The sequence below is a fragment of the Schistocerca gregaria genome, chromosome 2, assembly GCF_023897955.1.
Source record: "Schistocerca gregaria isolate iqSchGreg1 chromosome 2, iqSchGreg1.2, whole genome shotgun sequence".
NCBI lineage: Eukaryota > Metazoa > Arthropoda > Insecta > Orthoptera > Acrididae > Schistocerca > Schistocerca gregaria.
The window spans coordinates 522,372,913-522,389,032 of record NC_064921.1 but is presented as its reverse complement, the minus strand read 5'-3'; the positions used below and the strand labels follow the sequence as shown (position 1 = coordinate 522,389,032).

The following is a 16,120-nucleotide window of genomic DNA, read 5'->3' as shown; positions in this document are numbered from 1 at the left end:
TAGTCCTTCCAGTTGGAAATTTAAGAGGATGCTTTCTTCCTCAAATATGACACTACTTCAGCTGGCACCTACACATCACGTGACTACCAGTCACACTTTCGTAGATACATTCACAACGAAATCTCCAAATAGAATAACCTGCACCTCTCAAATATCTGCACTTGGCATGTCTGCCCATGACATTATTTTCATGACGTATTCACTATAATGTCCTAGAAAGAAACAAAAGCTGTCTAGGTACCAAGACTTCAGATGCATAAATTTGTCTGAGGCACAAGAAATAATCTGGGGAATTACCTTAATTCCCCCATGGACATAAAAGAAAAACTTCAGGATATCACTAACAAATTACTCAATTATATGACAAATATGCTCCAATAAAGACCAGAAAAGTAAAAAAGGAAACCTGCAACTTGGCTGACTGATGAATTAAAACAGCTCATGAATCTCAGAGACACTGCACATAGAGCACACAAGATACACCCTAACCTGAAAATCGTACTGTATACAAGCAGAAATGAAACATAGTGTGTCAGACAGTGAGAAACACTAAGCTCACACATGCCCCTATACTAACTGACAATAGAAGTAGACCAGCTGTCCTGTGGAAAAATCTCCGTAGTCTCGGATTAGGAAAAATAAAAGTTGCAGAAAATCCTATGGTCTCAGCTGAAGAACTAAACCGATTCTTCACATTATCTACAACAACAACTGAATTGGAAAAAGAAAAAAGAAAACAGAGAGAATCATTGATTACTTCATGGGGATGAACAACCGTAGCAAAGAAAAATTCTATCTACAACACGTCACTTGCAATACAGTCAAGCAAGTCATCATGTGGATTAGATCAGCATCTACTGAACATGATGGCATAACTATCCAGATGATAAAACTTATTATTGATCCACTGCTGAGCTCTATAACAGACATTTTCAATGATTCCTTAAACACAAGTGTTTTCCCGAGCCTGGAAACTGGGACTAATTAAGCCACTGCCTAAAAATGAAATTGACTACCACCCCATCTGCATTCTTCCTGCACTATCAAAAGCCTTAGAATATGTAGTCCATGACCAGTTCATCAACTACCTAACTAATAACAACCTACTAGGTAAATAACAATCAGGATTCCGTAAACATCGAAGCACGACATCCCCATTGATAAAGGTGACAGATGACCTGAAATGTACCATGGATAGACAAGAAGCGACTATCATTTGCTTCTTAGATTTCTGCAAAGCATTTTATCAGCAAAGCATTTGATACTGTCAACTTCAACATCTTACTTGCCAAACTTAGTGGTCTAGATTTCTCACCAAGTTCAGTGAATCGGTTTCGCTCATACTTGACGTCTCGTCAGCAACAATTCCTGTCGGGGAATATAAAATCACAATGGTGGCAGATAGTTTCAGGTGTTCCCCAAGGCTCAATATTAGGTCCTATACTCTTCTCTCTGTATGTCAATGATCGGTTCTGATCTACTGCAAATATCACAGGTATGCTGATGGCCTTCAGTTGTATCTAAGTGCAAAACCAATCAATCTTAAGAAAGCTGTTGAAAATTTCAATACTGACCTTGATGTACTATCAAAATGGGCACTGAACATAGGACTAAAACTCAACTCATCTAAAACCCAAGTAGTACTTGTTGGTCACTCTAAGCTCATTAGTCCCAAACATCGGGAATCCGTATCATCTCTAATCCTCAATGGAATAAATATCAACTTCTCTCCCTCAGCAAAGAGTTTGGGAGTAATAATAGATGAAAATCTAAATTGGACAGAGCACATAACTGCAGTGTACAAAAAAGCATCAGCATGCCTTCATGTCCTACAAAAATATAAAAAAACTTTTCCCTTTCAATCTGAAAAAGAAATTAGTACAAATGCTTATACTCCCAATCATTGACTACAGTGATATTATCCTACAAGCTCTCTCTCAGAAAAATTCGCAACGTCTGGAACTTGTCATGAATGCTTCGTCTGATATATCTGTGACATTTGACTTTTTGACCACATTTGACCAGCTTATGCACAACTGTCCTGGGTGCATGCAGACAAATGCAGAGATTTCCATAACTCTGTCTCATCTACTGTCTTATAACAGTATACTGTCCCTCATATCTCTCTTCATCCTTAATACTCATGTCTGAACAATATGACAGAAACACATGTTCCCATCATAATAAAATCCTCTCTGTTCCACTTCATCACTCAGTCACCTTCTCAAAGTCCTTTACAGTAGCAGGAACCCGACTATGGAATAACCTGCCTTGTTATATTAGGGAACTTAAAAACATGTCTGGCTTCAAAAAACAGTTTATGACATACCCGGTAATGTAATGCCTTACTCTGTACATGAATACACTTCACCCCATTACTTCTTTCTTTCCTACTAGATCTTCATCAGTTCCCAGGTGTTTCTTGACTGATGCAGCCTCATTAAATCTCCCTTCCCCAAAATATATACCAATATATTAATGTACATCTACACAGCTCTTCATTACTATTGCCAGTTTTTCTCAGGTTTACCATTATTACTTCATTTTTTCTTTTACTGTTATTATTATTATTGCTTTTATCATAATTTTATCTATAGCAGCTGTTGCAAAAATACTGCCAGTATTTACTTTATTAGGTCTTAGTCATTACTCGTTATTCATATTGTCACTAGATTAATCTATTTTTCTTATTTCAAAATACTCTCATGATGTAACTATGATGCTTAAAGTGCTTCATGTGTGGAACACTGGTCTGATGTAAGAGAAGGCCTGATGGCCCTAATCTGATCGGTTTAAATAAATAAATAAATAGAACAGACATTATGGAACCTCACTCATGATGGAAATGTATTAGATTTAATAGCAACAACAGACCTGATGTCTTTGAGGAAGTCCACATCCAAACTGGTATCAGTGACCACGAGGCAGTATAGCAACAATGGATACCAAAACACAAATGGCAACTAAAAGAAGTAAAAGATTTATATGTTCAGAAAACTAGATAGAGAAACACTAATGTAATACCTCAACAAGAAACCTGAAACTTTTAGCTCAGGGCAGGAGCACATAAAAGAACTATAGCTCAAGTTCAAAAGAATAATTGATCATTCACTGGACAGATATGTGCTCAGTGGGACTGCTCATAGAGTGGGAGATCCTTCATGGTATATGGACACTGTAAAGAAACTTCTAAAGAAACAGAGACTACAGCATTATAGGTATAAAACAAAGCATAGGGCTATAGACAGAGAGGTGCTGAATAAAACGTGTTTAGCAGTCAAGAGAGCAATGGATGAAGCCTTTAATGGTCACCGTAGCACAATATTGTCAAATGGTTCTTCACAAAACCCAAAGAAATTCTAATCACATGTAATGGCTGTGACACCAAAGTTAGTGTTCAACCAGTCATGGACAAGACTGGAACTGAAGTTGAGAGTATTAAACTGAAAGCAGAAATGCTTAACTCTGTTTTCCAATTTTCCTTTACAAAGGAAATCCAAGGAGTATTGCTCCAACATAATCCTTGTTCTGCTCAAAGGATGAGTGAAATAGATATTTAATTAGGGTCAGTGGCATTGAGAAAGAGCTGAAATCATTAAAACTGAACAATGTGCCAGGGCTAAATCGAACACCTGTCAGATTCTACACTGAATTTGTGGCTGAATTGGCCTCTAAAACAAAATACCATGCCCAGTAGGGAAGAAAGTGCATGCCATACCTGTCTACAAGAAGGGTGGTAGAACTGTTCCACAGAACTACTGTCCAGTATCCTTGATATTCATTTGTTGTGGAATCTTACTACATATTCTGAGCTCAATTGTAATTAGCTATCTCAAACAGAATAATTTCCTCCATGCCGCCCAGCATGGCTTTCGAAAAACATAGATCGTGTGAAATTCAAATTGCACTGCTCTCACATTACGCCCTAAAAGCCATGGATCAAGACAGTCAGATAGATGGAGTACCTCTCTATTTCCAAAAAGCATTTGACTCAGTCCTCACCTACACTTGTTATCAAATGTGTGAACATATGAGGTATCAGACAAAGTATATGACTACAATGAGGATTTCTTGATAGGTAGGACGCAGCATGTTATCTTGGATGGAAATGAGAACAGCAGGAAAGTTTACATCAGGATTATCTTCTGGTAAACCTTCCGGGATGTAAGGTCGTGGTCCATGAAACTCTTCAGCTCCTAACATTTCATCCAGAGCTGTGCTGGACATCTTCAGAGGGGTGTTTCTCCTCCGGTGAGTCTTGCCGACTAACAGGTCAGACGTCTGAGAGCGACTTATATATCGTAGAAGGTGAGTGTGGCCAGAGTTACACATGATTACACTTAACTATCGATCATAATCTCGTCACAGATAAAACTGTCTAGCAATTCTGTAGTGCTACTGTCCAAATATCACTAAGTCTCATTGTCTCTTCTTTCCGATTAAAATTATCCCTATATATATATATTAAAAACAAAGATTCCAAGACTTACCAAGCGGGAAAGCGCCGGCAGACAGGCAACTACCCTCCCAACCTGGTACAGAAGCAGATAACCAGAGCCACTTCCTCATCCCCTCAAACCCAGAACCTCTCACAGAAGAACCCCAAAAGTGCCCCACTTGTGACAGAATACTTCCCGGGACTGGATCAGACCTTGAATGTGGCTCTCCAGCAGGGATACGACTTCTTCATATCCTGCCCCGAAATGAGATCCATCCTTCATGAAATCCTTCCCACTCCACCAAGAGTGTCTTTCCGCCGTCCACCTAACCTTCGTAACCTCTTGGTTCATCCCTATGAAATCCCCAAACCACCTTCCCTACCCTCTGGCTCCTACCCTTGCAACCGCCCCCGGTGTAAAACCTGTCCTATGCACCCTCCCACCACCACCTACTCCAGTCCTGTAACCCGGAAGGTGTACACGATCAAAGGGAGAGCCACATGTGAAAGCACCCACGTGATTTACCAACTGACCTGCCTGCACTGTGACGCTTTCTATGTGGGAATGACCAGCAACAAACTGTCCATTCGCATGAATGGACACAGGCAGACAGTGTTTGTTGGTAATGAGGATCACCCTGTGGCTAAACATGCCTTGATGCACGGCCAGCACATCTTGGCACAGTGTTACACCGTCCGAGTTATCTGGATACTTCCCACCAAAACCAACCTATCCAAACTCCGGAGATGGGAACTCGCCCTTCAGTATATCCTCTCTTCTCGATATCCGCCAGGCCTCAACCTCCGCTAATTTCAAGTTGCCGCCGCTCATACCTCACCTGTCTTTCAACATTGTTCATGTGCCTGTCTGCCGGCGCTTTCCCGCTTGGTAAATCTTGGAATCTTTGTTTTTAATATATTTTTCCCATGTGGAAGTTTCTTTCTATTTTATCCCTATTATATATATATAATAGGGATAATTTTAATCGGAAAGAAGAGACCATGAAACTTAGTGATATTTGGACAGTAGCACTACAGAATTGCTAGACAGTTTTATCTGCGATGAGATTATGATCGATAGTTAAGTTTTATCTCTGACAAAGATTATCTCTGCATATTACGTGTAACTCTGGCCACACCCACCTTCTACGATATATAAGTCGCTCTCAGACGTCCGACCCGTTAGTCGGCAAGACTCACCGGAGGAGAAACACCCCTCTGAAGATGTCCCGCGCAGCTCTGGACGAAATGTTAGGAGCTGAAGAGTTTCATGGACCACGACCTTACATCCCGGAAGGTTTACCAGAAGATATGTCATTCGGTCGTGAAAGCCTTCATACTATGAACATCAGGACTGTTGGTGATGAAGTAGATGAAGTTAAGGAATTCTTCTACCTAGGCAGCTAAACAACCAATGATGGGTGGAGCAAAGAGGACATCAAAATCAGACTGGCACTGGCAAAAATGGTATTCCTGGCCAAGATAAGTCTACTAGTATCAAATATAGGCATTAATTTGAGGAAGAAATTTCTGAGCATGGGTGTTTGGAGCACAGCATTGTATTGAAGTCACCAACACATTTAGAAGTAACCCAAGGGAGGCATGTTGGGTCTCTTTTTGCTTATGTTATACATTAATGATCTTACAAATGATGTTAATAGTAACCTCAGATTTTATGCAGATGATGCAGTGATCTACAATGAAATAAAAGACTAAACAAAGTTGTGTAAATATTCAGTCAGAACTTGATAAGATGTCAAAGTGATACAATGGTTGGCAGCTTGCTTTAAATGTTCAAAGATGTTAAACTGTGCACTTAAAAAAAGGCATAGTGATCAGGTGGTAGCATCTTTGATTAGTAATCAAAATGCCCATGGACCCAGGTTTGACTCAGCATTGGTGACCGAAGACATTCAGCATTAGAAGTCACCTCATTCTGCCAACAGCCTTCTCAATGAGGGTGCAAGAGTAAGCAGAGGTTCAGAGCACTCTCTTGCCGCTAAAGGCAGCAATGATCAATGGCACGAGAATGCTGAAGGCAATGGAAAAAAACTGCATTAAAGACACATAATATGTATCCACAGGACATGTGGCCAGTAACTGAAAAAGTGTCATGGTAATCTCTCAATTGGCAAAAGATTCCAGAATAGTTCCCTATTCAGATCTCCAGCAGGGGACTGTCTAGGGAGAGGTACCCTTGAGAAAAAGAATGACCAACCAATGTAAGGATAACGTTCTACAAGTCAGAGCATGGAATGTCAGAAGCAGCAACATGGTGGGAAGCTAGAAAATCTAAAAAGGGAAATGCAGAGGTTCAATCTAGATATGATGGAGGTCAGCGAAATGAAATGGAAAGAAGACAAGAATTTATAGTCAGATGAGTACAGGGTAATATCAACAGCAGCAGAAAATAGTGTAATGTAAGTAGGATTCATTATGAATTGGATGGTAGGGCTGAGAGTGTGTTACTGTGAACAGTTTAGTGATAGGGGTGTTCTCATCAGAACTGACAGCAAACCAACAACAATAACAACAGCAACAACAATAGTTCAGGTATACATGCCAACATCGCTAGCAGAAGATGAAGATACAGAGAAGATATATGAGGATAATGAATGGGTAATTCAGTACGTATAGGGAGATAAAAACCTAATAGTAATGAGGGATTAGATAGTGTTGTAGGGGAAGGAGTAGAAGAAAGGGTTATTGGAGAGTAGGGGAATGAGAGAGGAGAAAGATTAATTGAGTTCTGTAACAAATTTCAGCTGGTAATAGTGATTACTCTTAGTAAGAACCACAAGAGGAGGAGGTATACTTGGATAAGGCCAGGAGATACAGGAAGATTTCAGTTGATTGCATTGTTGTCAGACAGAGATTCTGAAAACAGAAAGTGGATTCTAAGGCATATCCAGGAGTAGATATGGACTCAGATCACAATGTACTTATGGTGAAGAGTAGGCTGAAATTTAAGGCAGTAGTCAAAAAGAATCGTAGCATAAAGAAGTAGGATGCAGATGTACTAAGGAATGAAGAGATATGCTTGAAGTTCTCTGGGGCTATAGATACTGCAATAAGGAATAACTCAGTAGGCAGTACAGTTGAAGAGGAATGGACATCTGTAAGAAGGGCAAACACAGAAGCTGGAAAGAAAATATACTTTCAAGGAAAGTAACAGGTAGCAAACCATGGATAAGAGAAGATATACTTCAGCTGATCAACAAAAGAAGGAACTACAAAAATGTTCAGGGAGATTCAAGAACACAGAGACACAAATCACTTAAGAGTGAAATGGATGGGAAGTGCAGAGAAGCTGAAGTTAAATGGCTGCATGAAAAATGGGAAGAAATTGAAAAAGAAATGATTATTGGAAGGACTGACTCAGCATATAGGAAATTCAAAACAACTTTCAGTGAAATTAAAAGCAAGGTAATAACTTTAAGAATGCAATGAGAACGCTGCAGCCATATGCAGAGGAGAGAGTGGGTAGGTAGAAAGAGTACATTGAATGACTCTATGGGGAGGAGGACTTGGCTGACAACATGAGAAAAGAAGAAACAGAAGTCAATAGAGAATCCAGTATTAGTCAGGATTTAAAAGGGCTTAAGTGGATGTAAGATCCTTTGGAATTTCTAAAATCATTGGGGGAATTGGCAATAAAACAACTATCAATGATGGTGTGTAGAATGTATGAGAATGCCAATACATCATGAGACTTTCATAAAAACATCATCCACACAGTTCTGAAGATAGAAAGATCCAAGAAGTGTGAGAGTTATTGCACAATCAGCTTAACAGCTCATGCATCCAAGTTGCAGACAAGAATAATATACATAAGAATGGAAAAGAAAATTGAGGGTGTGTTAGGTGATGATCAGTTAGACTTAAGGAAAGGAAAAGACACCAGAGAGGCAGTTCTGATGTTGTGGTTGATAATGAAAGCAAGGCTAAAGAAAAATCAAGACACAGTCAATATGATTTGTCGACCTGTAAAAAGTATTCAACAATGTCAAATGGAGCAAGGTGTTCAAAATTCTGAGGAAACTAGGGGTAAGCTATAGGGAAACAGGGGTAACATACAACACATACAAGAGGCAGGAGGGTACAAAATGAGTGGAAGATCAAGAAAGAACTGCTCAGATTAAAAAGGGTGTAAGACAGGGACGTAGTCTTTTGCACTGCTCAATGTATAAACTGAAGAAGCAATGATGGAAATAAAGGAAAGGTTCAGGACTGGAATCAAAATTCAAGGTGAATTGATATCGATGATACAGTTTGCTGATAACATTGTTATCCTCAGTGAAAGTGTAGCACAATTACATGATCTGCTGAATGGAGTGAACAGTCTAATGACTACAGAATATGGATTGAGAGTAAATCAAAGAAAGATGAAATTAGAAGAAATGAGAATAGGGAAAAACTTAACATCAGAACTGATGGTTATGAAGTAGATGAAGTTAAGGAATTCTGCTACCTAGGCAGCAAAACAACCACTAAGGGACAGAGCAAGGAGAGCATCAAAAGCAGACTAGCGCTGGCAAAAAGGGTACTCCTGGCCAAGAGAAGTCTACTAGTGTCAAACATAGGCCTTAATTTGAGGGAGAAATTTCTGAAAATGGGAATTTGGAGCACAGCATTATATTGTAATGAAACATATACTGTGGGAAAACAGTAACAGAAGAAAATTGAAGCATTTGAAATGTGATGCTACAGACAAATATTGAAAATTAGATGAATAGATAAGATATGGAATGGGAAGGTTCTGCGCAGAATTGGAGAGGAAATGAATATGTGGAAAACTCTGACAACAAGAAGGGACAAGATGATAGGACATATGCTAAGACTTCAGTGGCTAACTTCTGTGGCACTAGAGGGAACTGTAGAGCATAAAAACAGTAGAGGATGACAGAGATTGGAATACATCCAGCAAATAAATGAGGAGGTAGGTTGCAAGTGCGACTTTGAGATGAAGGGGTTGGCATGGGAGAGGAATTCATGGCGGGCCACACCAATCCAATCAGAAGACTGATGACTCAAAATTAATAAAAAAAATTAATAAAACAAAATAAAAAGCCTGTGAGTATGAAAAGCAGCAAAACCTGAATACCTACCGCCAACTGTATAAGAGACGAGGAAGCAGATAAAATGGCTTAAAAAGGACAGAAGCCCAGGAGAAGATGGCATACATGCTGAAATAATTCAGGAAGAGGGTGAATACCTTATCACAAGGATTCACAAATTAATAAAGACCATTTGGGACACCAAAAACATTCCAGAAGACTGGAGGAATGCACTTATCTGTCCCATTCACAAGAACGATGTCTGAATGGCATGTGAAAACCACCATGACATTGCTCTGCTCAATATTTGTTATAAGATCTTCTCAAACTGTCTTCTAGATCGAATCCAACCACTGGCAGACAACATTACTAGAGAATATCAAGGAGGATTTCATCACAGGAGATCTACTATCAAACAAATCTGTGTCCCATGTCAGATCGCAGAAAAAAGGTGAGAGTTTCCCCAAGAACCACACATGCTGTTTGTTGACTTCATAAAATCAGATGATTGCATTTATCGGGAAAGTATGCTGAGGTATGTGGAAAAGTTCAGTTTTGCCAAGAAACTAGTAAGCCTCACGAAGGCCTGCCTGATGTGTACAACAGCAAAGGTAAAAATTGGAAATAAGGTGACTGAAGCATTCAAAATAAAAACTGGGCTACAGCTGGGTGATGGCCTATCACCTGTTCTTTTCAATCTTGCATCAGGTAATGTGAGAGATGTCATATAATGAACTTGGAGGAGTCCAGACAGTAATTAACTTTAAAGATCCACAACTATTTTTCCTCTCACCTATTTCAGGCATGAATGAACGACTCACAGATGCTAAAATCAAAAGAGAACTGCTGTGAGTAATAGAAGATGACAGTGATTTGAGTGATGTAGGGGACTTCTCAGATGAGGGAGACCTTGGCATTACTACAGATACAGACTTGTATGTTCCTGAAGCCGAAAATTACTGTTCATAAGACATAGTAAATCTTCGATTATTAATTTCATTTACAACAACAGTTTCCTTCTGAGATGCCTACTCAAAAAGTACTGAAGATTGGAAAACATACTGCATTTCAATTAGTTGTCTGAAAACTGTTTTTTTTTTTTTTTACTTACAATTTCTTCTTTCATACTGAAATGGAAGATAGTAATCTACACTCAAGCAAAGAGAAAAGGGGCTGCTGGAAAATCAAAAGGCAAATGTTTTGGAAAAAAGGGCCTATTATTGATCAAATTGCCAATAGTACTGAGAAGGAGTGGTCAGTGGATGACAGGGAGCTATGGATACCAACCACTAAGATATTTTGAACAGTATTTTGGAAATGATATGGCATCTCATTGCTGAGCAGACAAACACAAAGCACTTCAGGATAACCAGGTTCTGTTAAATGCAACAGCTACAGAAATTAAGAAACTCATGGGTGCACACATAATAACAGGTTGTATGAACAACACTGAGACTGTATTATCCCAGTAGCTTGAGAGTTCCTGTAGTAACTACAATTCCAAGGAATCATATGTTCAAAGTGAGGAACTACTTGCACTTTGTAAATAATCTGAGTGTTCCTGATGAACCCAAGAGAAATAAACTATGGAAACTGCTGCCAGTCCTTGACAGTATTAGGAGAAAATGTCTCTCACTGCCAGTTTCTAGCCACCTTTCAAGAGATGGACAAATGATTCCTTTTCATGGCAAAACATCTCTTAGACAGTATGTGAAGAACGAGCCGAATCCAGTTGGTCTGAAAAATTTTGTGCAGACAACTTCTGATGGGCTGGTACTTGATTTTTTCATTTACCAAGGAGCAAACACTTACCGTTCTGGACTGGGGGTTCTGTGCTGAAGAAGCTGGTGGAGAGTAGGGTTCCCAGTGAGCATGTTGTGTATTTTGACCGATATTTCATATAAATCACACTATTACTATAACTAATGGAAAGAAAAATATATGCAGTAGGAACGATTTTAGTCAGCTGTATTCCATCTGCTCTCAAATCGAAACTCACCGCAGACAAGGAATTGATGAAGAGAGGGAGAGGTTCCTTCAACGAGTCCATCAGAGAGGATGGAAAAATTTCTGTTTTGAAATGGATCGACAATCATTCTGTAACAGTAGCATCTACATTCTCTGGCAATTCTCCTACTAATGTAGTGAAAAGATGGGACAGAAAAGCAAAAGGGTTCATTGAAGTACCTCAGCCCAAATGTATCAGTGACTATAACAAATCAATGGGAGGCATGGATTTTTGTGACAGAATGATTTCCTACTATCAAATCTCCACACACATGAAGAAGTGGCCTATAAGAGTCTACTTCCATTTCATTGACATGGTAACTGTGAACTCGTGGGCTCAGTACAAAAAGGATCAGTAGGTACTGGGTGTTGGAAAGAAATCAATCATGGATTTACGAGATGTCAAGATTTAAATTGGTAAATCACTGAGTTCAGCTGCAACTGCCGTGAGACAGGACATTTACTCTTCAGGCTCTGAATCTGAATTTTATGATATGGCTTCCACAAAATGTGCAAAAATAGATCAAATTCCAAACAAAGATGTATAGAAAAGCGAGAGTAAACATTTACCTCTCCACTGAATTACAGACAAAAATAAATGAATGAGATACCAAAACAAGGTCTGCAAAGCTAAAACCCATTTCATATGCTCAGAATGCAATATTTCTGTACAACTAGTGACAGAAAATGTTTCTTTGACTACCACAATTTCAGAAATATCTGTGACAAAACTGTTTTTCTTGTGTCATAATTTTATAACACTCTGTAAGTAATGTTTCTTAATGATAAATAAATAATATAAAACATACTTGTCTTTTTCTTTGGATGACCATGTATCATCAAAATTTCCCATTGTCCATCCATCTGGACATAGGAAAATCTCTTCCCGGATGAACAGTAACAAAAAATTACCATTACAATGCTCATTTATGATACCCATATGCAATGCTCTTATAATAAAATATTTGAAAAAATAGAAAAATTTTCTTTGGGACTAAAGAGATTAACAATACTTGTATACCACATAAAAACGGGCTGAAATCAATGAGCAGAAAATTCAGTGAATTATCATCAGCTGTTGGAGATGAGCCCAAAAAGTGACCAGCAGATGCCACCCTTCCCCTAGAGAGAGAGAGAGAGAGAGAGAGAGAGAGAGAGAGAGAGAGAGAGAGAAAGGGTGTGTGTGTGTGTGTGTTTCAGGAATAGTTATTGTGGAAAGCTCAATTCTCACCGTTGTAGCGGCCTTTTTTATGTGATCTGAAAAGGTGATCGCTATTGAATCAGTCCGACATTTGACACTGTTAAGCTAGAAGATTTTTTGTAATTCTTTCTTTACTCAAATCCCATATAACCGACGCTACAGGTTCTTCCAATTAATGTCAGATTGGTATCTGCCTTTCCTGCGATTTTTGTTATGTGGTCGTTCCACTTTAAATCGCTTTGTATGCATATTCCCAGGTATCCAATGGATACGAGGCTCCAGTGATTGTTTGGTAAATGTATGATCATACCATAACTGGTTATTTTGCCTATTTATGTGCACGCTTGCATGCGTGCATGTGCACATAGCAATTTGTTATGTAGCTGACATAATAGAGGAATAATTCATGAAGCTTCCAGCAATATTCATTATACGAATGCTTGATGTAAATGCTAATATTCTTCACTACAAATTTATTCTCCTGCAAACAGCAAAGTGTTTTCAGATACTACAATAAAATACACAGTATTTATAACTTGTTGATGTTCACTTTTCCTAGGATGCTAGACTTTTAGCAAAGGGACTTATTGCTGGTTTAAAAGGATTACTTGGGCCTGCTCCTGTTGTTGATGGTGCACATGACAACAGGTTTATTCCCAGTTTCCTTCAGGATGAACCACTTAATATTCTCAAGTCTGGAAAATTTCCAAAAATACCACTGCTGACTGGAATTACAAAAGATGAAACATCGACTGCTATACTAGGTATGTAACATTTGCCATTTTTATAACTTTACACTGAAGATAATAAGGAATATGTATTCTGAAACTGATATTGCTTAAAATACAGCTAGTATTGCAAACACTCTTCAGGCATCAGTTTGCCTAATGGGATAGCATTTGATGCTCAACCTCTATGTTGTTAATAATCTTACTGAGATATCTGATATACATGTACTTGCAGTATTTAAGATGGCATTATAAAAGGTAAAATACCTAAATAAAGTCTGATCCTCTCTGAGATATTCTCACTTACATACTTCCATACGTCCATGTAGCCTGGAGGCACACAGCACATAAAACTGGTACAAAGTTTATGTTGTAAAATCTTTTGTTAAAATACAAGTATTGGTAATGTAACAGTATAGCAGCAAAACTAATCAAAGAGTGAATAATGCTTGGTTGATCCCTGGAAAAATTAGTGTCAACCAGCCAACATGACAATATATAAAACTTACCTCACAACTTTATATAGTAAGTGGTAAATCACACAGAAGTGTGAAACTCATACCACATTTGTCTCATTGACAGATATAGTTGCTGTATAGTAATTATATTGTATAAAACACATTCTGTTAAGATGTGACATACTGAAATCTTTGTATCATAAGAAGAGCACAGTGATGGTTTCTCTTGGTGTAGGAACAACACAAACAGCATAGCATAGTGCCCTACATTGAAATGTATTAAAATTACTCTTTCTTAACTCAGTGATGATACAGAGGAACACTGAAGTCAGGTTGTCAGCTTCACTGACCACAGTTTTTTGTTAATCATTCTGAACCATTCTTCTTCACACTGATTCATGAACCTGTGCCACAACATGTCTCTGAATTTCCCATGAATGTATTCTTAACTGTTTTGTTCTGAGACTTCAGTACCTCAAATTATTACATTGCATGGTAATTAGTAAAGTGACACCTCTTTTGCTTGTTTCAGTACACAGAGGAATGAGTACTACATTGTGTGGTTGAGTTGATCTGCTGGTAACATGTACAGGATATACATTTTTTTTGTGAATGGGTTCAAATTCTCTGTAGATTTCTTTAAAAAAGCCTATTTTTAATAAATTCTTTATTTCACTATTTACCAATTAGCTAATTATAAAGGTACACCACACTAAAACTGTTATGCTTGTAACATGTTATTTTCCACATCAGTGTGGGAAAAAGTTAACGAATTTAGGAGATAAGCTCATAGACATACATTGACTGATTGATTTTTATTTGGTTCAATTTGACTACTTTGTCTATAGGATGTGTAGTTGTAATATAAGGCAGGTCGGTTTAACCTAATGTCTTAAAATATCAAGCCTACATATTACAATCAAAAAACAACATACCCCAAGTTTTTTATATACACCATACTGTAATATTTTCAGTTGATTACAGTACATATACAGGATGGTCCAGTGATTGTGGCTGGGCAAAATATCTCACAAAATTAGGATCAGACAAAAAAATAAGAAGAACAAATCTGTTCAAGCATGACGGAGGAAAACAGATGGCGCTATGGATGGTCCACTAGATGATGCCGCCATAGGTCAAATTGATAGAAACTGCATTTTTTAAATAGGTACCCCCATTTTTATTACATATTCGTATAGTACATAAATGAAAATGAATGTATGATTTGGAACATTTGTTTCAGTTTGTAAGAATATTATGAGAAAGGAAGTTGCTATTCACCATATAGCGGAGATGCTAAAGTTGCTGATTGGCACAACAAAAAGACTTTCACAATTAAAGCTTTCGACCATTGGCCTTCATCAACAATAGACACACATGTACACGCATTCACACGAATGCAACTCATACACATGACTGCAGTCTCAGGCAACTGGAACCACACAGTGAGTATGTTTGTGCCAATGGCTGAAAGCTTTAATTGTGAAATGATGTTCCACTTGTCGCTGCCATCATGGATTTTCTGTTGCCCAATAGTGCATATTATGCCAGTTTATGTTACCTCTGTTTTGAATGACTCTGCACCACTAAACAGAACTCTTAATAAAATCTGTTATCAACTCATAATTTATGTTGTGTCCAGTGCCAAAAATTTACACATTGTTCAATATCATCTTTTTGTTGTGCCTATCTATGACTTAGCATCTCCACTATATGGTGAGTAGCAACTTTCCTTCTCACAATATTATTACATTCTATCCTGGAATTTCCATTGTCTGTTTCGCTTTGTGATGGATGGTGCTGTAATATCCCAACATTAATAATATGTCTCACCCATTTAGATGAACGGTTGGTAATAATGTGGTTTTTTAAAATTAAAACACAAAAAGTAGTTATGTTTGGACTTTATTTCCTGTTGTTCCAATGTGATACATGTAATTTTGTAATATTATCATTAATTATGGGAATGCATGCTGTTACTGTGTGAGCAGTCGTAATAACCTCATGTCATAAATGCTCAGAATGATGTCCTTCAACTTCAGTGCATTTGGCAATACGCATAACAAAATTCCTCTCAACAACAAGTAAATCACCTTCAGTAATTGTCACACATGCATTGACAATGCACTGACGCATGTTTTCAGGCATTGTCAGTAGATCACAATAATAAATATCTTTCAATTTTTCCCAAAGAAAGAAGTCCAGAGATGTAAGGTCTGGTGAATGTGCAG

The 16,120-nt window shown here is 38.1% G+C and overlaps 1 protein-coding gene across 1 annotated transcript in view; it reads left to right on the top strand.

Annotated features, from left to right (window-relative positions):
• Positions 1–16,120, top strand: part of LOC126330110 (carboxylesterase 4A) — a 197,063-nt gene that overhangs the window by 105,485 nt on the left and 75,458 nt on the right. The window contains exon 6 of the mRNA XM_049996332.1: positions 13,263–13,467. Coding sequence (XP_049852289.1) covers positions 13,263–13,467 — 205 coding nt within the window. The remainder of the gene's footprint in view (positions 1–13,262; positions 13,468–16,120) is intronic.